Source organism: Ixodes scapularis, unplaced genomic scaffold, assembly GCF_016920785.2.
Source record: "Ixodes scapularis isolate PalLabHiFi unplaced genomic scaffold, ASM1692078v2 PGA_scaffold6__148_contigs__length_123643588, whole genome shotgun sequence".
Classification (NCBI taxonomy): Eukaryota; Metazoa; Arthropoda; class Arachnida; order Ixodida; family Ixodidae; genus Ixodes; species Ixodes scapularis.
In genome coordinates, this window is record NW_024609881.1 from 122,708,607 (window position 1) to 122,735,428 (window position 26,822).

Genomic DNA, 26,822 nt, shown 5'->3' on the forward strand with positions numbered 1-26,822 from the left:
AACTAAAACCGCTCGAATTTTAAGTACTTTATAACGTGCTTAAAAACAATGTGTCCCAACATTTTAGAGCACGAACACAGCAATGAAATTGGCCTGAAGATGGAAACTAGCCGATGGGGCCCGTCTATGGGAGTATGTAGGAATGGCCTCGGCAGCTTTCCAGTCACACGGCAACTTCCCCACGAGTAATGATTTCACAAATAAGGTATGTACGAAAATCTGGAACACCATTCGGCATAGCGAACCAAAAAAAGAATTTGGAATGCAGTCGACACCGAAGATATGAGAAGATGCCTTCAATTGAAAGCGTAAGATCAGGAAGAAAGCTTAAAACAGCACCATCTGCAACACATGGCGAATCGCCGTTGTCAGTAGTCAAGACAGTCGCAAAGCAATCGTTTAAGCTTTCGGTTATATTGTCCACAGTGCATACGGAAATTACGCAAACTGACTGTTTATTTGGGAATAGAAATCTCCAAAACTTTGCCGGGGACGGGCATAATTAATGGTTTGGCTTGGTTTCATGATTACAAAGTAATTTATGAATTCTATCAATTCTAACAGCATCAAGCTGTAGGATTGCAGAAAATATATTAGCGCACACTTTATCTTTAAGCCGAGCCACTGATCCGTGGATGTCGTCTTGGATGACAAAACGATCAGATTATTTCGTCTGCTCTGGTTTTCGAGATCACAGATCCTTCGCTATTTTTTTTAGTAGACCGCTGTTTATCGATGGAAGCCTCCATGTACTGAACCGATTATTTACACTGGCAATCCAGGCCTTGGTCGATTGCTGATCACTTTTGATGTCGGCCATGTGTGTGGCAATTTCTTGCTGACTTGCGAGTATTAGCCCCAATAAGTCCTTAGTAGCGTTATCAAGCCCTGGATTTGACTCTACACCTCCCGACAACTTTGCGTGAGCAACGTGTTAACAACTTTACGGCAGTTAACAACAGTGAAGCGCAGAGTGCCTAGGCTTGGCAGTACGGCAAGTTCGATGGTGTGTGATCAGACGACCAGTGATCAGGGTCCACGACAAGCCCGATGGTCTGTGTAAAAATCACGTGGATGATTGCAGTCATCACGTTCTTAAGCCAACACCATCGAGGTTGACAATGTGATAATGCTCTTATGCCCGTCGCTTGACCAATCGTGGAAAGCTTAAAAAGCCAATCACATCGAAGCTTTTGGTGGCGCGCGTCGCTGAGGCCTGCTTCAGATGGGGCAATTTCCCCCAGCAACTTTAGGATCTAGGGAAAACTAGAGAACAACTCGCCAGCAACAATGAAATTGCTGGGAAGGTTGCCCTCTCTGAAGTGGTCCTTATCCATACGACCTCCAGATAGTTGCTAACGAGAACTATTTCCGAGTGATGCGTCTTGCATCACATTTTGCCACGGATTGTCCGTACCAAGTGAATCTCTATTGCTTAATTTTAATTTATCATTTTGTTGGCTGCTACACAATAAAAAGCATGGTTTTGTGTTTGTTTTGTTTTATTTAACAGGAGTTGTTTTTTTTCGCCTACGGCCACTGAGCCCAAGACGCAAAATGGAGATGTCAGTTACTCCACAAAAAAAAAAGGGCCCGTAGACCTCAAAGCTAAACGACAGGGGGTAAAGGCAGGAGCCTCGGCGAAATAAATTTTCTTTGAAATCTCGAATACATTGTATTAATGTGCTTCCGCTCCTGGCAGTGGGAGGGACACAGGGAGGACGTTCCGAACACTAATCCGGAACCCCTAGAACGCACTCTCTTGTTCAAAGCAACACCGCCTGCCGTAGTCGCAACGTGATTAAGAAAGCAGAAATTGGTGTAAGTGCGAAATGGCGGCAGAGCTCGTAACAAAGACCGAACATCTTTTTTCCGGCAGCGACGCGCTTGCTGTGCTGCCTCCGACTGCGTGCCGCTCGTAACTCATTTGCATAAATGGCGCATTAGGACACAGAGAAGGCGGCCACAGAGGCGGCGGCGCACCGACGAAGGACCTTTCTAAATCATCATCTCGCGCTGGTCCCCGCGAAATCGCGCGGCTTCTCGCGCCTCGACAATCAGAAATTACGCGACGTGACAGCTCGCGATAAATCAAAACCGACGCTCCGGAACAGAGAAAGGCAGTCAGACCAATAAAAACATCCTGGGAGACGCTAGAATACCTAGAAGACAAAAATCCACTGTAGCAAAGCTTCAGCAGACGGACAGCGCGTCGTAGACCAGAACTGTCGTCTGCTCTCCCGGAGCAACGGAAACTGGCCGCCGATTCGCGAGGCGAACGTTCACACTCGTGGCGAGGGAGGCAAGAAACAAGAAAAAGACACGGGTGAAACGAATCAAAGACCCAAACCAGGTAGCAAACAAACAATAGCGCCGGGCGAAAGACTAGAACAAAGTCGGCTGCAATCCAAAGCAACGTGTAGCAAAAAGCGAAACACGCGCTAACTATCGAAATAATTGTCAGAGGGACACGTCGCGTGTTGGCAGCAGCAGCAGCAGCAGCAACATCAACAAGGAGAGGGCAGCGAGCACCATCTGGTGGATGCTCGTGGCAGCGGCGGCAGTCCGGATTTGTACCCTGCAATTAGAACCACTTGCACGGCGCTGGTCTGGAGGACGCTGGTTGCGAACTTCTGGACCGGCTAATCGCCTCGGCTGCAGTGGCGGAGGCCAGAAGGAAATGAACGGAGAGCCGAATCCCGAGCGCGTAAAATGAGTCGACGTCATTGACGGCTCGCATTTCGCGGCGGCGGCCATTCTGCCTTTTTCTTGGCTTGTTTTCCCATTGGCCGGCTCATCGATCTTGTCAAGTTGAAGATCGCTGACAGGCGAGACCGGTTTTCAATTATACGTTGGAGCTGCCTGGGTTGCGGCACACCCCGCGAGCAGTTTTCGCCGAAGGAGCGCGGCAGAGGCGCCGCTCTGAAGGGGCTGTGACGACGCCATTCAGCCGAGGGATTCCATCGAGGACGATCGCCGAACCGCGCCGAGACCCGCGCTGACGACAGCAGCGCTGACGATTTGGGAAAGTCGCTGGACGAGATCCTAATTTATTCATTCAGAACAGACTGTGCAGCGATGGAGAAGAGGACTGCTGCACAGCGTGCCTCCCCCTCCTTTCCACTAAAAATATATATATGCGCTGTCTTTTTTTTTTTTTTTTTTTTACCGCAACAATAAACTACGTATCAGATAGCAATTTTTTTAACCAAGCGTTATCTCGAGTAAAACGTTATGCGATTTTCAGAAAATTTGAATGGGGAAATGTAGCCCGTTCTTGGTGACTGGTGCCAATGAACTCCGTGTAATCGAGTGCTCCGTCGGCCGCCGTTTTCCCATTGAAACTTTTGAATATCAATTATCACTTTAGTTCGAGCCTCTATAGTGCCACGCTTGTGCGAAGATAAAGCATTCGCCAATGCGTACAATTTTTTTCTGTTAAAAAAAAAAAAAAATTGTAAACATCTACATGCATGGATGGTAACGTCTATACCCTTTGCAATGGGTGGCAGCTTCCGCCACCTAGCGTAACATACAATTGCCGTCAACTAGTGTTGTACGCAACACACTGCATGACTCATTTGCCACTTTAGCTCACTGATCTCCATTCTCTATTGTAATTGGCTGGATCGCGGATCGAGGCTTGTCTCGTTGGTGTCGGGTGGCACCACCGGCAGCCATCACTTGACACTAGCTAATGCGTGAAACTCTATGGAAAAAACGAGAAAAACTGACGTTTCCCCCGTTTCTAAGTAGTTGTCGGCACTGAAACATTTTGTCTGCTTGAGGGGTATTCACAGGAGGGAGAAATCCCGGGGATTTCTCCCCGGCACGCGCGCATCACGAGAGGAAAACGCGAGGCTTTTGCACATCGCAAAGCCTGGCGTTTTCGTTGCAGGATGCGGATGCCGTGGAGAAATCCCCGGGATTTCTCCCTCGTGTGAATACCCCTTTATTGCTAAACCCGTCAAATAACTTGTGCACTATCATTAAAGCTGACAGCCCTCGCAGTTACGAAGAAATGGGGGGATCGGTGGCCGAGCGGTCAGGCGCACACTAGAGTTCCTGTGTCGGCTCCCTACCCGCTCATTCACACTGGAAGCGGATCCGCGTTCGCAAAGCGGTTGCGAACGCGGTTGTATGAAGATCCAGTACAAATGCACGTGCACTTGATGTCATCGAGTGCGCGTGCAATTGCACTGGATCTTTATACAACCGCGTTCGCAACCGCTTTGCTAACGCGGATCCGCTTCCAGTGTGAATGAGCGGTACGGGAGCCAGAGTTGCGCGTTCATCCCCGCAGCGCCGTCTTTCCTGCACGGCATGTTGATCCTGTTCCTCAGGTGACTGAATTCGGCGAATAGCGGCGCCGCGCGTTCCAGGCGCGCGGCGCGCTCAAAAGCAGGGAAACGTACTGTCAGGGCGCGTGCAACGTCTACTTTCCTGCACGGCACTCGATGCAGCTCCTCTCGTGATCGTATCTCGGCGAATAGCGGCGCGGCGGCACGTGGAAAACAGACGCGCAACTCTGGCTCACGTAGGGAGCCTATACAGGAACTGTAGCGCACACCAGCTTGGAGCGAAAGCCCCTCTATACTCGGAGCACGTGGAGCGAAAGTTCGCGCTGCAGAACCCATGAATCCTGGGCTCGATCCCCACCCCTGCCCGTTTCGATCTGGAGGAGCATCGTAACGGCGTGCGGTTGTGCATCACTACTGCGTGATGCACCTTAAAGACCACCGGCTAGCAACGGTGATGCACTAGCTAAATTTTTCATGTACAGCTGGGAGACTCGTCGCCCGTTGAGGCAGACTAAGTTCAGGCTCTATAAACGTACACACACCAATTGTAATTTATTTTGCACAGATACATTTTTTGTGTTCAAGAGTGACTCCCTGCGGGTAAGATGTAGTGCAGCTGAATGCGACATGTTGCCTGGAGTTTCCACAGAGTCTGTGGCGTTTTCGATGAGTTAGGTTTCCCAGACGACAAGCTTGAAGGCTTTGCTACGCTTAATTCGCTCACACCCTGAAAGCCGCTGTCAAGGTGGAACTTCTTAAACCATAATCAACTTCTAGGCTTCTCCGAGGACGGTCTTATGGACGGCAAGTTCATTTGTTTACTGCATTACGAGAGCAAGTTTGCCAGCTCAGCCGTAGGTGCTCTGGCACGTTTGACTTTTTAATGGGCGTTCGAACGCTCGACAAATACCGATTCGATCTACAAACACCCGACACAAGGATCGCAGCACGTCATAAAATACTCGCCTTCGAGCACCTCGTAGAAACTTCAATATCCCTACTTTTGTGTGTTTCTATCATAGAGTCCCATGGTGTTAAGCAATGGCCGCCGGTGGGCCCGATCCGCGATCCAGCCTACTACGATAAAGATCAGTGCTGCAGCTTACAGTCAGATACAAGTTACGAGTGCGACAAATAGTCACTCCCACAAACCAGCCACGGAATCGTATCACACCGCGGATGAACCCCGAAAGGCAGTTTTGTGTCGTTAGAACGACGCACACCTCCCGGACTATTTGCGCGTCGCGGAGGAACACTGGCTTGGTTGTAAAGATCGGGTTGGAGGATTTTCTGGAGGATTCATAAAGGGGCACTTCAGGGGATTGTGAGATCGTTTGTTTACGCTGATAACTCAATCTACAAACTCTAAGCATCCTAAAGAAATAAAAAAAAAAAAACACTTCTGGGTAATGAAATTACTGAGAAGATGCAAGCGAGCTGGTGAACTTTCAACATTGGCTTTTACAATTTTGAAACTTCTGGGTAATTAATTTCCATGTTAAAAATCTAACCAAAGATCGTGTCACGCCCCTTTTTCTGCGTTTCGGAGCAGACACCTACGGTCGCCGTTAAACAACTTTTGCAAAAAAAAAAAAAATCACCGTATTACGTTTTGTACACCCAAAGATGTTACTTTTTTTTATCAAAATGGAATGCACGACGCGCCTAAAAAACAATAATAGTAACATTCGGAATCTCCACGCAATTCACTATTCATATGGAGAGAACATTAACAAATCATAGAGAGAAAACAAAAACTCGAGGAAGGGTCCCCCCTCCCCCTCTCTCAAGATAAAATAGTGTCCGTGTATTTCTATTGCTGTCAGTTTACTTGGAGGTCTTGCCATCGAGGACTGGTCGTTTTATTTACTAAAGCCATACAAACAATATGCCATCAAAGACAAGCTTCTAGAAAACGCACCTTTGCCCTTTTAGCTTGTATCGAACTAGGAGTATGATTATAATGCAATTAAATGCAAAGGGGCAAGCGAGCTGGACAATAATGATGAAAGTAATCCCTGGAGAAGGGGAACAAGAGGGACAAGGGACAAACATAAATCTCCAAACACAGCTAGGTGACTGGTTCGATACCCGGACCAGGCGGATTTTTTCGGTCGCTCACCAGTCACCTAGCTGTGTTTGGAGATTTATGTTTGTCCCTTGTCCCTCTTGTTCCCCTTCTCCAGGGATTACTTTCATCTTTCATCATAGGAGTATGAGTTATTAAGACCAACCTTGGTTCCAAGCCCGCGCCCTTTGAACAGTATTGGGCAGCCACCCTTTTTCTTTTACATCTTGTCATGACAACATAAATCTGCTGATCTTTGAAATGGTAGAATATATTTTCAGAACAAAGCGAGCATGTTGCTTAGGCTTGTGTAAATCATGAGCTAACTGCGAACAAAGAAATACTAGAATGGGTCGTTCTTCCTCTTCTTGTATCGAGACATATCCCGACATTGCACTGCATATTTGTATTTTCACTAATTACTTCCGAGGTGAATTATATGAAACCAAAGGGTGTATCGTTACACCCTTTGTCCCATATTATACATCCCGAAACTTCAGTTCCCTTTCAGTGCCCTGCACGTCGGACTGAAGTGTTGAGCTGTCTGATATGGGACAAAGGGTGTTAGAATATACCCCTTTTTTTTTAGAGTGTTGTCCTGGATGAACATCTGTTCGAATAGATTAATACTGAAGCTGACGACTTCACAAACACGAAGGTTGACTATAATCAATAATGTATCTCTACTTTACGGACCTATTTTACTTCATGTACGAATATATAGATATACAGAGTGGACACAGTGTTTTCTACGTTGTCAAACGATCCTGAAAAAGCGGCGCCTGCAGGGAGAGTGCTCATACTTTCACCAAATGTGCATTTTGGTGGGGGATTTTTTTTACCTCGTGAAATTTGAAGGGGGTAGCGTTCTTCCTGTCGAAAAGAAGAGAAGCAAACCTGCCAGAGTCAACGTCGGACGACGGAGTCAGCGGTGAATATAATCTGTGGCACCGTTTCTCTCGATAGGCGCAGCGAGCAGACAGCGCACTCTGCTCGCTGCGCCTATAGACAGATGGAACCACATGTTACGACCGTCCCTAAGTCGGTCGTCTGCGAAGACGTCCGCCATTGACTCCGGCAAGTTCGTTAATCTCGATTTTGACAGGAAGAAAACAAGGCCTTGCTATTTTACCAGGTAAAGACTAGCACTTGAAAACATATTTGTTGAAAGTTTTGCAATTTCACCAAGTGAAGCCTAGTGCTTGAAGGAATATGTGGTGAAAGCTTCCTATACGTGTGAAGACGCCGATTTCTCCGGATCGTTTTACAGCGTGAGATGAGATCCAATGTGGCCACCCTGTACATAGACGACACCAAATCCACATAATCTTCACCACTGCCTCCTATATTAGTTACACTATTCCTGTCAGCTTCTCTCCAAGAGGTGTCCAGGCCCAATGCTTCACCTCACAACACGCACGTTCGGCTAGGTAACGCCGCCTGGCGGACGTTCGTTTTTTTTTTTTTTTTTAGCGTGTTGTGTTTACATTAATATTGACGATATATCATATATATATATTTTGAACAACATGTGGAACACTGTTCTGAATGTGACCACCCTGATTCAAACGAGTTTCGCTGTGTCAAAATACGAAACTACGAAAGAAGCATGGCCAGGCTTCGCTTTTGCAGCCCGAACGTGAAGAACGCTTGGCCGCTTGACCGTCTGCTTTGGCGGCAGTTTGGGGCTTTGGCGGTCACCCTGAATCGCGCGCATCGAAATAGTTGGGGCCGGGTCGTGTGCGGGTGAAAAGGTAGGAAAATAAGAAGTAATATTCGGTTGGAAAACGGCGAGCTGCTCCCGACCTGTCATTCAAAAACATTTAGATTTCTTGCTGTCGGTGCTGCGGGGGCGACATCATTGAACCTCCTACGGAAGAGATGGTTGGCTTCACTGCACGGCAGGTTTGTACGCCTAGGTGGCTCCACCGCACGGCGATCCCACGTACTATTTGCCCTCTCCCTTCCGCTTGCCAGTGATCGGAGCTGACAGGCATAGTGTAACCTATATAGGAGGCACTGTCGTCACATGTGACTCGAACTCACATCTGCATTGCCCCCTACGTGGCACCGGGTTCGAACCCCACCCAGCCTAGTTCTTTATTTCATCCTTCGTGACTCTTTTAAAAATGTTCTCTGGAATCTTGTAACGTATCGCTGGTTCCAGTTTAGAATGTTCGAGACTACGAAGTTTCTTTAGACTGGCAAAATCGGGACAGTCGCTCTTTCGTCGCCGTCGCACATTTCGGTTCCTTTGTTTTTGCGTTCGTGGACAGAATTTCGCCTCATTAAACGTTAATTTGTGGTTTTACATTCATATACAATTTTTCGATTGTGACAATATTCCGCCGAGTGACCTACACATCGGTTCAAAAGCAGCCAATGAAAGACTGGTGTTTCTCTTCTAAGAACCCGATGTCAATATCTGTGGGGCGACAGTAGGAACAAAGAACTAAACAAACTCCGCGAGAAGAAACGAAAACACTGGAGGCACGCGAGCGACATAACCAGAGCCCTCGAAATATAGAAACAGATTCACAAGGACGAGCCTCCGTGAACTCCGACAATAACAACCTGAGCCGAAACAGCCGCGTGTGCGCGCCCCCCTTTCTTTTTCGCAACTCGAAAGAGGCGGGCACCCGAATCATTTCCCGTTCTTGGGCAAACAACGAGGGCGACCGCAACGCCAGCAAGCAGGACCGCGACCGAACTCATCGAGTCATAAAGTCATCAGCCATCCCAATGGCCGATGGCGTGACGGGCACTCCTTAGCATCGCAAGGGCCGCTCTATCCATGGACCGCCGTAGCCTGACCGCGTGTGATGGTGGCAGCCGCGGCCACCGGGCGGAAGCGGTACAAGCTACAAGACGAGGCCTCCGCGTGACGTCATCGTTAGTGGATCCCCGACCCGCCGCAAGCGGCAAACACGCTGAAGCTGGACCCTCGACCAGTGTCGCAGCAAAGCGTCAAACGTCTTGGCGTCGCCTCGTGCTGACGTCACGCTCAATGTGAGACGCTGCGAGACGCACTATGTGGATCCACTTGTGATGACGTCTGCTAGGAGGACGAGAAGGCTTTGTCTTCGAGGTGGTACTGGCGGAGACCAAGCCAGCACCAGAAAGCCGCCGCTGAAAATAGGTCCAAACGATGTCTGTGGGCTCTTCACCGAGTTGTTCTCGCGTTTGCCTGCCGTTGTTCTTCTTGTGGATTTGTTCGCGGTTGGCTGTTCTTCCCGCTGTGGCACTTCTGTGCTCCGATAGGGCGGTGCTTACGGCACCGGCCTTCTCAGCCTCGAAGGAGGAGGAAAGCCTCGCTGGATGCCTCGCTGGCGTTCCGTGACTCCGGCGCATCAGCGATGGTTCGCCTCGCGATCAAACAGTCCAGGAGACAAAGAAACCTGCGCATAAAGTAATCCGGGCGCTGATGGTGGTGGTTGGGGTGGTGATGGGGGGAGGGAGGATGGACGTTGCGAGACCTGCCAATCAACGTTCTCCACGCGGCGCGGCTTCAACTAGGACGACGAGTGTGTGCGCAGCTGAAGTGGCGAGGCATAAGCTGTCTTCCTTGCTGCAAGAGTGAGCGTGCTCATGCGCAGAACTAAGTGCTTGCCTGGGCTGTGGCCTTTGTTTGTTTCTTGGGGGGCTATCCTTCTCGAAGCTGAAGCGTGCGCGCGCGCGCGTGAGTGCTCGTGTGATGTTGACGGACGTCGGTGAACCATGGGACGCTTTACGAAGCGGTGCATCGGGACCATCAACGGAATGGACAACAATGGTGCTCTTCGCGAGATTATCACTGGCTAATACACTAATGAGGCTGAGGAGCAAGTTGGACGCAGACCTGACACGCGACCTAATGTAGTTTCACTAATGGCTGAAGACAATGGGAACGTTGCTTGTATACCTAACCCTGTTCCCATGTTTTTCACGGCGCATATCTATCTGGTCAGTGGCGTAGCCAGGGGGAAGGGTTATGGGGCTTCCGCCGCCTCTGCCCCTCCGAAATCCAACCAACCCTATAGTATACACATGCATCAGACCCCCCCCCCCCCCCTCCTATTGACCCCTTTTCCCCTTCCGCCCACCAAATCACAGACCACAGCTGACCCCCCCTTCCCCGCTCCAAAAACAAAAACAAAAACAAAAAAAAAACATTTTGGCTACACCACCGTCATTTGTTGAATATTCGCAATGGTTATAAAAGTCTGTATATCTAGTTACCCTTCCCTTAAGTCAAACAGCCAGTTCTGTGGAGTCGTTTTTGTGGAAGTGGCTAACAGGGCACTACATGGTGTTGTTCTTTACATAATTGGCTTATGGCCCTCGCGTTGTGGATTCGCAATTGTCATCTTCGTTCTTCTTGAGCTACCACCCTATCGAGCTAATATAATACAAAGAGCGACTTTTTCAGAGAGCTGCTTGCGGTACTGGCTGCACGCGGGGAACTGCACTACAGAGGGCCTTCCTTGTTTTTTCTTTGTGCATAACTCTCTTCGACTCCCGTTCGCCCATCGAGGTTCCACACTCTAAGAAAAAAAGGAGGAAAAAGGTAGCAATGGCGCCGTTTCCCCCCTTCTGCTGACGGCCCCCTTTCCCAGCGGACACGAGAAGGGAGGAACCAGACGTTTTTCTCTTTCTCCAGGCAGACGAGTAAAAAGTTCCGCCCTCCCGCCTAATCTTCTTTAGGTTTCGTTTCTACAGCGGAGCTGTTAAGGATAGTTTCCCCAGGATCGTGTCCGTCAGCAAACAAACGATGACACAGAACTCTGGACAGCTACCGCCATCTATGAACGACGGTGGCAACCAGACAACCGACTTGCCGGTTGTCTGGTTGCCACCGCCGCTCATAGATGGCGGCAACCTCTCGAGCCTTTCCACTCTGGCTTGCCGACTTGCGGCCGGCCATTACTTCATTCCCACCGTAGTACAGCTTCGCTGGTTTTCCTTTTTAACCATGCAGAGTGGAAAGGCTGAGGGTTTTCGAGCACGTCGTATGCGTTGTTTAGTTGATCGAGTTTCAGCGGCAGCAAAGGCCACCTGTAATTCCGTTTCCCAGTTCAAACGTGCAGACCATCTAGGTTGTATTGACGTTTTTGCCGCTTATTTGGTCAAACGAGCAAACGAAGCCGTTAGAAACAGCGAAGTTCCGGAGCAGCGCCAGCAGCGACCTCGCTAAGATGGCCGCCTCCGGATCGCGGAACGACGTTTCGACGTTTTCGACGTTATGGAAACCGCGGAAACTGCGTCCAAGACAGGCAAGTTTTACTGCCGGGTGCCTCGGTGTCTTCTGTACTGAGTTCGGTTCTGTTTTCCGATGCCAAGTGCCAACCGGCAATCAACGTGGTTTTGTATTTCTGCGTGTCAGCAGCATAGCAGCAACATCGCGATAGCAGTGCTGTGCGTTGTGAATGAAGAATGGAATTGTCGCTGAATGGAGCGTGTGTTCGCGTATCCGTTGTGTAATACCAAGATGAGATGACGTAAACTGTCGGGCATTGATTCCGCTGGCCGGGCCGTGATCGGGGCTGATGGGGTGTCGTAGGCTGACATTGTGCTTTACGTTAAAGAACTTAAGACCGCTTGAGGGAATACGTTGCAATCAATCGGTCTGCAGATAGTCATGTTGGAACGCTGGACTCAACACCGTAGCTCCTATCGTACAGCGGCCAATGTGACTGTCCTCTGCGATGTCCTGTTGTTCCCTCTCCGAGAGCGATGGCGCTCTGGCGGAAGAACAGTTTTGAAATATGACGAAAGGCACGTATATTTTCAGTATTGAATTTCTGCACTAAAACAAAAAGGTAAATAAAATCGAAAAAAAACAAATAAAAGCTGGCTTCAAAAATAATTACAGACCGCAGAAAGCTCGTGTTGCTATTTTGTTTGCTGCTGCTTCTTTCGCCCCGTACAATAGACGTAGCGTCCTCATTAAGCGTTATTGTGCTCGATTCGCTCAATTGGGAGCCGCCATAATGAGGTACAGACAACGGAGGAACTTTGCTGCCCTGCTTAAGGGGGCGAAAGTTTCTCGCTTTTTGAAGGAGCGTAGGTTACAACAGCGTTCCTCCTTTTAGGGAGGACTGTTTGGACCATTTTTTCTAAGAGTGTAATCTCCCACGGTAACTATCAGCTCAAGACAAGCGACCGGTTGCTTGCGCTACTGTTTGCGATACCGGTCTTTACGAGTACCGCAATCCAGCCATTAATACCGGCTAAAGGAAAATCCCACCGCAGATTTGTTTTTAAAGCAAAACGCGTTGTTTTAGGAGTTGTACGTATGCGGTACATCTGAAATTTCAAGGCGGTTCCGCTTCACAAGCGACTCCTCAAAAGACAACTCGCGGAATGATAAATTTTAGACGCTGACGAAAAAATAATTTGGTGGCAGATTAAAATTTCCCAAACCGGAGTCTCACTGGTCTCGTACAAAAGATGTTAGCTGGAGAAACAACGACAGTCTGCGCACGCGCATGAAGCATAAGCAGCTTCGCTTCTCCGCAGACACCTTTTGTATGGTTAACGGGACAGTCAAACAAAACACGCGTCCGACAGAGCGACTTTCAGGGAACCGTTATGCGAACTGCGCATGCGCTGCCGCAGAAGACACTCACGTGCGCAGTTCGTATACCGGACGACGTATCGTACCGTATACCGGACGTGAAAAAAAGGTTCTCTAAAACTCGCTCCCGTTTGCAGATTGTCTTCTGTATACGGTATAAGATCGCGGCTTAAGCCTACCGTAATCCCGCGAGCGAGCCTTCGGCCCGTTCTTCGCCGACGGCCAAATGGTATATATGAACTCCCGGAAGGACCGGGCGCTTCTGCAAACAGAAAGGCGTCCTGCGCGTCTCTCGGCACATGCTCACCGACCAAATTGCGGACTAATTTGTCGCGCGGACTCGGCCACGTGCAGACGTGAGCACCCCTTTGCCGAAAGGGTCGTTGAGGCGAGGCCGTTATCGGCTGATTGACCGTATAATTATTTCGTCGGAAAGGGGGAGCCCTTCGTTATTATCCATGATCTGAGACCGCCGCCGCCAGAAATGCGAATCGCCGAGACGCTGATTAGCGGCCAATGAGCTTCGGCCACGGCGCTGCGGGGCAGAGGTCCTGCGCGGCAGAAGCACTGTAGGCCGGAGGCATAAGAGCATCCGCTTAAAGTAGTTCGTCGTTTTCTTATCACAGCTTAGCCTGTGGCTTGTTGTCGGAGATGTATTGACATTACTTCTGAAGTGTTAGTTATACTTGAGCTGGAACGTGATAAAGGTAGCTACACTTAAGCATTAAATTAGTTATGGGCTACTGTTGCAGTTACAGTTACACACAAACCGTGCCGCGTTACGTTCCAATATATTTTAAAGCATCCGACGACATGGAGGTGTACTCCGATTGCTGAGCGGTCAGTACGCTGATCGGATTGAGGCAGTGATACCTTGTACAGCGCCGTCGATACGTTTGTGAGATTATCAGTCGACATAATTCCTAACTCTCATAAACTTTAAAGTTACAAGTTACTTTAAAATGTATCTCAGTTACGGTCTGAGCTTCTGAATTTTCTGAGTTCACAGCGTAACCCCCCCCCCCCCCCCCCACACTTCAAATACGTCACACAGAAGAGCGTTTCTTCCTCCTCACATTAATAATGGACAAACTGTCTGCAGCCATATTCGGAGCATGTATGAAACAAACATGTCTGGAACAGGCGCAGAAAATTCTCTGTCTGCGCGGTGAGCAGCGCGACACTGTTAGCGCGAACAAGCGCTCGTCGGTTATTTCAATTTCTCTTTTAGGACGAAAGGGCTATCCTCGGGAGATCGATTCCGGCGGAAAGCGCTCGTTTGGCCCACTAAACCGAGCGGCAATATTTGACGCCTGCCGCTACCTTTTAGAATAAAGATAAGGAAAAGCGCTGTTTTCACGCTCCGCCCCGGCCGCAGTGCTCCTCTTCCTCTCATAGAAAGCGCAGATAAGTTAAGAAAAGCCGAATGGGGGAAGGCCGAGCATCTGATTATCGCTCCGGTGAGATCGAGGCGTTGCTCGCTCTCGGCTGTGCACATGACGACAGAATTGTGTGTACGCTGAGACGCCTCGTGCAGGTTCCATGCACGTTTGCTTTATACCGGGGGTCTCGGAACCCCGAACCGCAAGCCAGATCTGACATGCGAAGGCGTTTCCGGCAAACCCACGGATGACTGCGGTTTTTGCAGTGACGCCCGGCCCGCGGCCCTCTGCTACCGAGGCAAGAAATAAGCGACCGTAGAAAATCGGCACTGCGACATGCCACAAAAAGTCTGAACGAAGATATCAGGAATATTACGAGAGAAAAGGTAGTGTTGCGAGAATATTCGCATTTTCGAATAGTAATTTCGAATAATACGCTATTCGGTATTCCATGTGAGATGAACTCTAATATTCTAACTTTTCCAAGCGTTGATGGCGGCGGGTTTGCCCTGGTGCAGCACTGCGGAAAAGCAACAATCGCGGAGGGGAGCTCCGCGGGTGTTGTTTCTCCGCAGTGCACCGGTGCTCGGTAACAAGCGCGCTCAACGGGGCAATACCGCCGCGATCAACACTTGGAAAAGTACGATTATTGCAGTCCCGTTCTCAAGAGGAAAGCCTACTTTCAAAGCGGGATGGAGCACTCGCGCGCGTGGTGTGTCTAGGAAGAAACGGAAACTGTGTGAATGTTGATATCTAGACTACAGTAAAACTTTGAAACTAAAAATTTGGCTATTATGCAAAAGTACATGTTAGGCAGTGATGTCCTGACAACCTACGTTCATAATTCGTGATTGTCTTTTTTTTTATTTTCTCATATGCAAGTTTTAATATCTAATATTTGCATATAACGAGAAGATATATAAACTCCTTCGATTAGGTATACCCGGATATATCAATTTGCTTAATTTGATTTTGTCAAATGCATCGTTTACTCGCCGTTACCATGCCGGCGGTGGACTTTCTCAGGTAGGAGTCTATACATTTAGCTAGATTAACATTAATATAGCTTAGATATGGCCAAGAGGAAGCTTGGGAACAACCTTTACGAGTTCAGATGGGTTTTGGTTTAGGCACGGTGCTGTCGTGAAAAGCTCGGAGCAACTATTCGATATTCGATTCGGAAATATTCGGCAAAAACAACTATTTGCTCCGAATTCACTTCGAACTGAACATCCACTATTTACACATGGCCAGCAAACTGCATTAAAACGCCGCTCCAATCGGCCTATTATTTATTGTACATTGTCATCGGAAGAATTACTATTCGTAGTTCCCCGCTTCAGGTGTGTGCAACTATGCAAAACATTCCTTCACGTTCTCGCGTATATTGTAGATAATTATCTTATACGATCTACTACTTATATTAGTCTTTCGCACTGTGCCAATATGCCAAAGTTTTCACGAGCTTTTATTTGTGTCTGACGAGTTCTAGGGGTCACAATGATTTTGTGTACTATCATAAACAGGAAACCATTGCACTTAAAAACGCAGTATAGGTAATCGTCCACATTACATTTGTTTTTGCCATTCTTGCTCTACTTCAATCTCTGTACTTAAATGCTCATGTAAGCTTACATCTTTAGCATTTTCTCCTTAATGATATCTATTTTCCGGCCTTGGAGACTCCGACAGGTCCCCAATCCGGCGCCCAAGCCGGAACGTTTGGAGAGCCCATGCTTTGTATGTCTGCATCGAATGTGACTGCAAACATTTTCTGTATGGCCTTTATGACCATCATGCAAGGACACTTCTCAGAGAGTGTTTGGAAACTGTCTTTTGTATGATGTATGAGCAGTATGTCCGAGCTTAATAACTGCCGAGGTGGCGTTCGGCTCAAAGATCGCCTTTCATTTGTGGAGCTGCCAACATGATCGTGGCAGCAGAGTCGCGCTTCATGGCGGCTGTACGTATTGTTTGCGTGAAAATTGTACGCGATGCGTGTTTCGTGTAAAGGGTATGAGCACGAGTGTGAAGCGACGACGGGACGGTATCATTCCTCATATTACAACAGCCTTAACAGCTAGCCTTCCTGATGCGTGCTGTATCGTTGAAATTTCTATTATAAAAATGGAGAGCCCCGCGCAAATAACAGTTTGATCGACCGCATCCGAACCGCATCCGCAATGTTCTTAGATAATTGTGTGCGCATCCGATCCGCATACGAACCGCATCCGCAAAATTTGGAATGGCATCCGACCTTCAATTCGCGCATTCATTCTACATCGTAAAATCGAGCGTGAATAAATATTAAAAAAAAAAAAGCATCTGGAGGGCATCTCTCTCTGCTTACCCTTGTTCAAAGAACTCTTCGTGTCAGAATACGGTGAACGTAATTATATCGTATTCTGTTTTATCGTTTTTATAAAATAGGCGATCATCCTTCCAGAGCAACTTTGCATCGCTGAAAGAGGATCGCAGTTATGAGATCGTCTTGGTGAGTCCGTGACACTGACACTCTGCAGGGAAGATGCGCTCAAAAGCGAGGATATTGTAATATTTATCTTCCTTTTTGCTTTGTAAAACCCACTTCAGAACAGCCGCATATTTTATAAGCATGAACATTAACGAAGGACAGACTGATATCACTGTGCCGTTCTATTTAAGTCAAGCAATAAGAAAGTGGGAGAGGAAAGGCGTCACTCGCCGTTTTAATGTACAAAGTCCCCCACTGGGAAAATATCACAATATTCTATAGGGGTAGTACCTCATATCGGCTTAGGTTTTTAACACGAGCACCGAACTGCATGCTCGGAACCATATACTTAAAAACAACTCAGTGTCCAGCGTCGAGAAAAAAAAAATACACACACACACACGCACGCAACGTTTTACTTGTCGAGGTTGCTGTGTTAAACAAACAAAATATCGTCAAGACGGACGGATTCAGAGTGGTTCGCCTCTCTTAAATTAAGACCCGCTAACGAGAAGTATCACTCCGTTGATGCACTCGATGCTGGGATGGCACGCACGAACTGCGCTACAAGAATGAGGTGCGGAAACTCGTGCTGGAGCGAGTTTCACCACTCCACAGGACCGAATTCAGTCTCCTCGATTTTTGTAATTCTCCGGTGCTGTGGGGTCAAACAAACCTTCCACGCCTTGGACCTCACTATACTTCGTTTCAGCTTCGGTCCGAGCGCGGCCGATGTTATGAGCCGAAGGGCCAATCAAACAGCGAAAGAGGCACGACGTCATGGCGTGCTCTCTGCAGTTGATAGGACCAGCCGGTATTCGTTGCCTCTCTGTGCGCGCTCCTCCGCCGGCTAGTCCTATCAAGCGCAGAGAGCACGCCATGACGCTGCGCTTTTTGCGCTGTTTGATTGGCCCTTCGGCTCATAACATCGACCGCGCTGGGACCGAAGCTGAAACGAAGCATAGATGCGCGCTTACATGGATGGTGTCGGCCGGCTCCGGGGCAGAACCTGCCGATGAGAACGAGACGACAGGCAACCGATCTCGACGGTGACGAGGGCAGATCTGAGGCGAGCGCCTCGAGCAGATTTATTTTTCATATTTTTGGTGACCGAATCATGTCTTGCCGCCGCGCGGCCCGTGGTTTTGTACAACACGTGACACGTGCAATCGGCGCATTGTAGGTGGTGCCATCTCTGAATGAAAGACGGCCGTAAACATAATCACTGCATCGATCTACATAGAAGCCACTTGCAGGCTTCTTCTACTTTCTTGCGGTTCGTACGTTTTGGGTTTTTCTTTGCCCGAAGAACGTTTTCCGCTCTTTCCCTTTGAACCAAGAACGCGCTTTCCCGAGACGGCTGATGCTCCTGCATTCTTTACTTTTTCTAGGGACGGCATTTTTGACGAGGTAGAACGTTCTAAAGCGGTCTTTGGTGAGAATAAAATCTTTCTAGACGTAAAGAACAATTTTGTCCCCGATTGGCGCACTTTATCTAAGAGAGTAGTTTTCCCCCGCAATACATCCGATGATGCACTTCATCATGACTCACTTGTTCACTCTACACTGTGCGGTCGCTCACGTTTATGGCCCGCCTCGGCAAAGATGTAAATCCGGACCTGCATCCCATACGCATCGTAGCCCTTGGCCTCCGCATCCGATCCGCAATCCTCCAAATCTGATTAATTTTGATCCGCATCTGCCAGTTTACTTCAGACATCCGCGGATATGCAAGGGTTCTACTTACACTCTGAAAAAACAGCCCGTGCGTCTGCTTTCCCGCACAACACTTGGAGAGCCTTTCACCGCAACTTAGGGAGGCATCTCAGCGAATGACAATGCCGAAACATATGTTTAGACCAAAACACACAGTCTTAGTTGTGACATTAGGCAATGCAAAACGTCACGCTTGCATTGCCTAATGTCACAACTCAGACTGCATTTTTTTGGTCTAAACATATGTTTCGGCATCGTCATTCGCTGAGTTTCCTCCGTAGGTTGCGGCGATTGGCTCTCCGAGTGTTGTGTGTGAAAGTAGACGCACAAACTTTTTTTAAAGTGTAGAATCGTATACCGTACGAGGCGGATCTCCGGCAAATGCCCCTAACACGGGCGTTTCAGCGTAGGTGCAGAGGTCTGGCCTATAGAAACCCAAGGATGCTTCGTGGGCGTGGGAGCGGTGGGCGGAGCTAGCGGTCCCCTGCTGCTGTACACGGCGTTGCAACACGCGTGCCGGGGGCTCCGTCCTCCAACACCGAGGGAGAGATGACGTCACCACCCCACCCGGGACTCACTACGAACGCACGGAAATGCAGGTCAGAACCTTCCGTTCTTTTCTCGGAAAGGACTTGACGCCCTCGTAATAAAGGCTTCACCCCAATGACTGGAGAGCGTATTGTCCTTGTAGTTGGTTGATCAAGGGGTAAAGCACTCGTGCAATTCTTGCGTTGCGAGAGTCTAGACGTTAAAAATGGCGTCCGCGGAGTCAGACTGCCGTAATCATTGAACCCGACTGCCGTTCAAGCCCCCCCCCCCCCCCTTCCCCTTTTTCCTCCTCCTCAAAAAAAAAAAAAAAGAAGAGCAAATAAACACAACGGCTGCGCCAAGACTTCTCCGACAATACCAAAATAAGCTTCGAACTCGCTAAGGAGGATCGAGGCCTGCACTAATATGGGTGGAGAGGATGTGTGAACAGCCTAATGGTGGGTATTCGTATATCGTTTTATTAGAGAGTTTTAGTAGATCGTTCCCATGACTCCGATAGCGATACCCGATACTCCGCCACCGCCTCCCTTGGGCATGCATAGTATGGTTATCGGGGCTATCGGGGGTATCGGAACGATCTACTAAAACTCTCTATTATGCCGATCACGGTACCCGAATGCGCCCGCGCCATAGGGACGCGTGCGCGGGTTTCGTCGGCTGGTTTGGGCACACGACGTATTTCCCGCGGGTGTGTCATTTCCTGATATCGGGACTTACACTAAACGTCCGGGAATTCGCTCGCCTGCAGAACACGCAGACAGCCGATCGGGACGCATAATAGAAGAATCATCAGCGAATAACGAAGCTCTGAATGCGAATAGATTTCGAAATGAAACATGATATGCGCAAGAAGACAACGAAAGGCGTCTCCGACCGGTGCGTCCTATTCCTCATCAACAAGCGGACCTCAAGGAGCAACAAGTGACGTCAGAAAAGCCGGACCGCTGTCAGATGTCGCGATCCTGGCGGTAAAACGTAAAGACTACCCGACAAAAAAAAAAAAAAAAAGAGTACGAAGAGAACGCGAGTGTCGCTGCCGTCGCGGCGTTCCAGCCGTTGGCCGGTGAAGTTTCCTTGGACTATCGAGCTGGTGAACGACCAGACGCAAGACACGCGTCTGTTACACACCCCCCACCGCTGCTGAAACACCGCCAGGATCGCGGTCAGCGACGGCGTGACACGCTCATGACGTCATCAGGCGGAAATCGTGGCACGACGTTTTTGTACGATGTGAGCCATAGCCCCCCCCCCCCCCCCCCCCCCCCCCCCCTATACTCACAAAGCCTGGCAGTTCGATGACGGAGCCATATATAGAGTATCCGATCGCAGATTTTGGAGCGCGAGGATCTGGTAGCACAGAGAATCAAAGAGACATTTCCCGGTGAACCTGGACGTCAGCGCACAGCTTTTGCAGCGGCTAGGACCCGAAACACACTCGTTCGCTCGGGAGAAGTGCGTTTCGGCGTCTTGCCGCAGCGGGGCGCCAGTCACGTAGCTATCCCCTCATTCATTGTCTGCCACTCTACTTCCATTTCGGCGGCCGCTTCTCGTGGCGATCTGCTAGGCTTTGTCAGTATATAGGAGGCTGTGACTAGGCGCACGTACGTTCACGGGGTAAATACGAAGGAATGGCGATAAGCAAAATGCCGGCGTAGCGAGTGTCGTAGCACGTTCTTTGACGCACACCACAGAGCAAAACAGAAGCGTCGCCACGCGGAATGCGCTCGTGTTACGAGCGTATAAGACGGATGATTCTGGCCCGAAGGTGGATGGACGTGCGTCCAGGAGCCGCGACGGTCTATTGTCCCGACTCTTCCGCGTTGGCGGATCTTTCCTGTCCGCTCCTCGAAAAGTCCGCGAAATGCCTCGATAGTCACACTTCGGGAGACCTGCGTCTCTCTCTCCAAACAGAACGGCCCCTCGAACACAACGCCCCGTATTCGGTCTGGGCGGATTTGCGCGCTCGCGCGAAGAACGGGCATCTTACGCTTATCGCCAGTCACCACGTCGAGGAACCCTGACGCGCTGTAGAGGTCGCTAATGCCGGTAAAGCGTAATTCTCACTGAAGGAAATACCTGGCGGACGTCATAGTTTCTTTTCAAGACGCTTTAAGGTCATCGGACTCCGCGTGCCTCACACGTTGCCAACACGTCTGCCTTTGTGGTTTCTTATGGCCTAATCAAAGTAGCGCTACAGTGGCGCCACTCTTTGTCCACCCACGATCAGGCTTCTGGTGATTTCGGCGATCTGCGACACAACGCAACTATAAAAACTTGTTTAGAAAAATATCTTGTTTTCTTTTAATATAAAGCCGGTCGATGAGTTGAGGCCGGTATATCTTATTTGTGCATTCGCAACTCCGGAGAAGGCGACGTATCCCAACGGATGAGATGTGAAGCAGAGAAGCGGGGAGCGACCGATCGAATATCTAAATGTGCAGCGAAACTGGCGCGTCCTTGTGGCTGAAACCTGAAGGAGTGGGTTGAGGATTAAAGGACGTCTTTTGAAGTGGCGAATGCTGTGATCGCGTATTTCACACGAATCAGGCACGTAGCCAGGGGGGGGGGGGGGGCCTGGGGCCTGCCCCCCCCCCCCCCCCCCGAAATTATCCATATTGCTGGGACCTCCTCTCCCCCTCCCCCTCATACAGCATTTTGTCATGGGCACCCCCCTCCCCCCCCTCCCCCCCCCCCCCCCGAAACAAAATCCTGGCTACGTTCCTGACACGAATGCCGTGTCATCGCTCGACTTGGATTTTGTTCATTTCATGGTGCGGTCGGGCGCATGACTCGAACCACACAACGCAGTGTTATAAAAGGAAGCGAGCGCCAATGTTGCTTGGAGGGCTTTCGAAGCACTGCGTGCACATGGAAGCGTCTTGTCATGCGTCCATTCAAAACGCAAAAGAGATGCCAACAAAAATCTGGGCAGTAAGAAAAGCAGTTTGTATACACACTTATTAACGGAAGCTTAGACATTCTAGCGCGAAACATCGCAAATCGCCTCGCCCAACATGACAAAAAAAATAAAAAAGCGTTCTTTTATTATTGTCATTAACCCATGTAACAGAACAAAGAAAAATACTTTGTCCCACCGAACGACGCGTGCTAACGACTCGCTGATCGCCACCAAAGCGCAGACCAGACTACGCAAGCAGAATGAACGGCGATTAAGTCAAACGAGACATGACCTTACCAATAAGAGGCTGTTGAGACGAACGAAAGCCGGCTGCAAAACACCGTCGTCTGCAAACAACGGCCGCCGCCGTCGTCTGCTAACCACAGCGCTCGGGGCCGTCACCACGACGAGCCACCACGGCGACGAGGGCAAGGCATCTGGGTGCTTTAAGATGGCGCGTCCCGACACGTCCACCCTGTACTTACGATGGGCGGAGTGACTCCAGCGGTGACGAACGTCTCAATACACCTCTCCTTACGTACAAGGTATCCGCGGAACGCGTTTATCAATCAACTCCTGTGCCGCAAGAGGAAAGAAGAGTTGACGGCCAAACAAAACTCGGATAAAAGCGAGCGCCATTTCTCGTGCGTGCAGAAAAGGCACAAACACGCCGCTCCAGGCTGACGTCTGCTCGCGTTTACCCGACGCCATCTTGTTTTTATTGCTTCGTCTTCGCACATACCTTCTATCGTCTGCTATATATATATATATTTAGTCATCAACGCCCTCCGCGTTTAATCTTTTCCAGCGTTCGTCCGCCTTTTTCTGGCGTATATGCGCGATCCATTCTCCGTGCTTTGCTTTTGCTCTTGCTATCAATCGCCTGCGACGCTTAGCTTCGACGCCATTTTTTTTTTATTCCTTTTTCGCGTGTACACATGTCCCTCTCCCGGCTGTTTGATAGGAACCATCCTATACGCTTTGTGTTGTTATATCAATCGTCCCTGGGACCACTTGGGGCTCGGACATGATTGTGGCCCGTCTCAATCGCCCGCAATGTTTCGTGTTGTTGCCAGTTTGTCTTTGGGAAGCGATCCGCGTCGAACGCGAGCGGCTTGGGCAAGGTGGTGATTACGCGAATCGGTGCCGTTTTTGACTTTGACGAGGGGGCCGGCCCCGGCGCTGTAAATAAACACCGCTCGGACGGCCGGTCAGGGAGCCGCTTGAGAAGATGGACCGCCTCGTCGTGTACCCTCGAAGCAGATCGCCTCACGCGGCAATCTGCTCAAGATGTCGATCATCCGCATGCTTTCTCTGCAAAGTGGCCCTCTCGCCATCGCTCACTCGCGCTTGTTGGTGCACCGCCTCTGGAAGCATCTAGCACGTTGTAAGGACGTGTGATATTGGGGGATCTGAACAGTGGCTGCTTTCTGCGTGTGTTTTATGAGACCGGATGGCGCTGCACTGACGGTCATGGCTACAAAGGTAGAGGGCAAGACAAATGAATATTGAATAGGAGGGGATATTTGATAACTCTAAAGGAAGCACAGCGTTTTTGTTTGAGGCTAGGACAGCTGTTTTCAGAACCAGGACGGATCAAACACCGAAGAATGGATACAACGTGCATTTTATGCGGCATGGGAATCAAAACGCCAGAGCATGTCATTATGGAATTAACGGGCTCGGCCACCCGAGGAAATCGCCCAAAATGGCTGACCTTCTCAGGTCCTTCGAAGAGACCGCGCTGAAACTAAACTTATCGAAGGAGTAGAGCTCACCAAAAAAAGATGAGAGGAATGGTGGCTAAAATCAAGGAACGGATGGAGGTGAAATCTGAATAAATGGGCTTAAACATTAATTAGTCTGGAGCTAAAAATACTATTTGGCTAGGTGGCGCAACTCACCGTCCGATTCAAAGGGAACAGCCGTTATGCATCCACCCATCCCACCATCCATTCATGTATAGCTGCATATGCTCCGCTTGATCACTGTGACTCCATGTAAAACGTTTGATGTGCAATTTTTTCCGTCTTCTACGCAGTTTAGGCATTTGCTACTTTTTCAAGTTGGTGCAACAAAAATACTTTTCGTAATAATATATGCTTGAGACAGTAAAACGTTAATCGAGAGGAAAAAGGGAATTCTCATTTTAGACTGAATTATTGTCCAGGTGCGACTCATGATATTTCTTGCGTTCAAGAACTTCTCACGGTATGTAAACGTGTTTTGTATGCTGTACCTACATACTTTGAAAGAGTGTGCTATCTTAAAACGAAGAGGCTTTCCCCTCTGTGGCAAGTTATGAAACGAAGTATAACACAATCATAATGTATCATCACATGCCAAACTAGATTTATCATACCAGCAAATTTGTGAACCATCATCAAAACATGTGCGCTTCTCAAATCGTGCACAAATCTTAGCACAATACTGTTTGAGCAATGCATGCTGGTCTCTTGTGTTTGTTTTAGTTATAATATCTTAGGTGTTTTAGCTCCGTGGTTGCTTGCACTGGCCTGAAGCTCCCCCCCCCCCCCCCCCCCCCCTTCCCCCAAATCAGTGCTCTAAAATAAATTTCCAAAACCTTATTTTCTGCGCTAGTAGATGACATTGTCTCGAAAAAGACGCCTGAGCCCTGTCCGAAAATATGCTTAAACGTAAGATTTTTTAGAAAGCATAGTAGCCGAGAACCGAGGAGGTAGCAAGAACTTGCAAAATTTAGCATCGGTCTTTCATTCGGTTTCTTTCTAGTGTTGTTTTTTTCTACATATTTGTGTAAGTGGAGTTTGCATTTGGTCCTTTTATTAAATTGGCGTCATTACAAATTGAAAACGTTCTTCCGCCATATTTTGCTACCCTAGGGCGATGGACTTTCCGTGTGATCGTCCTGAAAACCCAAACCTTGAGACAGCGATATTGCAGTTACGGGGTTCAGGTCTTCGTTATGTCGGAATTTTCGTTACATCGAGCTTTCCGTGAACCAGAACGAAAATTATCTCCCACGAGTGTCAGTGCACCCTTTCAGAGGCAGGTCAGGCCTTCCACCAGTGTTGTACGCAACGGCGTTTCGAGATACGACGTTCCTGGAACGTGTTTCCTTGAAGGAGAATAGAGCTCCACCGCCGTTTCATCTTGAATCGGCGGAACGGAAATACGTTACGTTTTCGAAGCTGGGAAGAACGACGTTCCATTCTGCGATTCTACCCGAATTTAGTAGGCATTTAGACTTGTTATTAACGACTATTTCAACCACCTAGCTTCGAGGGATGAGGAAGTGTCCGAGAGAGAGTCAAAAATGAAGAACTGTAACACATATGACTGTGGGGACTTGACGCGTAGTTTAATGTGCAGATTTTCACTCGCTCGCTTTATTTCATTTACGAGTTATCCGGCAGAATATTTCAGTAAAGTACGCAACTGTAACGTTAATGCATCGACCCGTTCCCATCTTAGAAATGTAACAGAAACACATTCCTTTTGATCCCCCGCAGCTGGTAACTTGTTCCAAAGTTAAGAAGGAATGAACAAGAAACGAGCTATCGTTCCTGTTTTGTAAGAACCCCCACCCTTAGCGAAACGGACGAGGACGGGCACGTGACCGGAAGTGACCTACTTGAACACGTGACTCGATGAGGTCCAATCGCATGGCGAGGGCTTCCCGCATGAACACGTCGGGGTAGTGGCTCGCTTCGAAGGCCTTCTCGAGTTCCTCCAGCTGCCAGCCGTTGAAGTTGGTCCGGGTCCGCCGCCGCTTGCCGCCGCCTCCGCCGCCATTGCTACCGCCGCCATCTTTGTCCGACTCGGCGTCTGCGAAGGAGTCAAAGGGGCAAATGAGTCGTCAACTCAACCGAAATACACGGCTTACGTGAGAACATCCTCTACCTGGCGCAGTGGCGTTGTGCCATTAAGAAATAGCTTCACTTAATTTACATATTTCTGAAACTATCAGTAGTTTCGAACCTTTTCAAACAAAATATTGCGACGACTGTGACTGTGGCTTTGGCAAGAGACACGACTTGGCAGCCGCTATAACGATGCCATAAACGGCAGCCAGGGTTGGGGTGGGGGTCAGATGCGTCGTGCTGTTGCCGTCATCGTGTGAATTTCCCGACGGTCTTTGTTTGTGGCCAAAGTAAGGTTCAAGCGCAACCACGTGGAGGGTGTTTCGAGCGTCTCTCGAGCGTCAGTTGCGTCACCGAAAAGTTTTTTCCTGTTTCCCATAAATTGGAGCGAGCTGACGCTCCAAACATGACGTGTTTTCTCAAACAACGCTTTCACTTCGCGAGAGTGCGTGCATTACGGGTTCGTCTGAAGCGTCGAGCTCGCCCTCGAATCGCTCCTCCTTTGCTCGCCCTTACGGTGAAACGCAGAACACATTTCTACGGACGCCTGCAGAACAGTTATTTTTGTTGTAGTTGTCTTTCAGGTCACATTAAATATTTGAGCATTACTCCCCCACCTTGTTGTTCGGTTGCCCCCTTCTTTTATCGGTTAAGTGCGGCGGCTTGAATTTTATATCGCATATTGGTGCACGATCAGCTCTAGAATATTGAATGTACGCGTGCGATTTCTACCTAAATTCATAATTCTAGTTAGTCCCGGTAGATTAAGTGGTGCTAGCTACCGCCTGATACGAACGGAATCAACGATATTAGTTATTCACCCATTCAGTTAGCAGCCATCTATGTCCCTATCTTTGTAGTGACCGCAAGCGTCTAAACAGGAAGCCGAGACCAACTTCACAACAGCCGCTAGGTACGCTGACAGTCGAGTGAGCCGCTTGGGCCTATGGGAATGCCCACTCTTTACGTTACACCATATTACTTTATGGTTGGCCCATTGGAAGTATTACCATTTTGTTAGATCAATAAAAACGAC

At 49.0% G+C, this 26,822-nt stretch overlaps 1 protein-coding gene across 1 annotated transcript in view; it reads right to left on the reverse strand.

Moving 5' to 3' along the window:
* Positions 1-26,822, reverse strand: part of LOC120836388 (homeobox protein unc-4 homolog) — a gene marked incomplete at its 5' end in the record, with an annotated part of 212,849 nt that overhangs the window by 64,681 nt on the left and 121,346 nt on the right. The window contains one exon of the mRNA XM_042294385.1: positions 25,558-25,751. Coding sequence (XP_042150319.1) covers positions 25,558-25,751 — 194 coding nt within the window. The remainder of the gene's footprint in view (positions 1-25,557; positions 25,752-26,822) is intronic.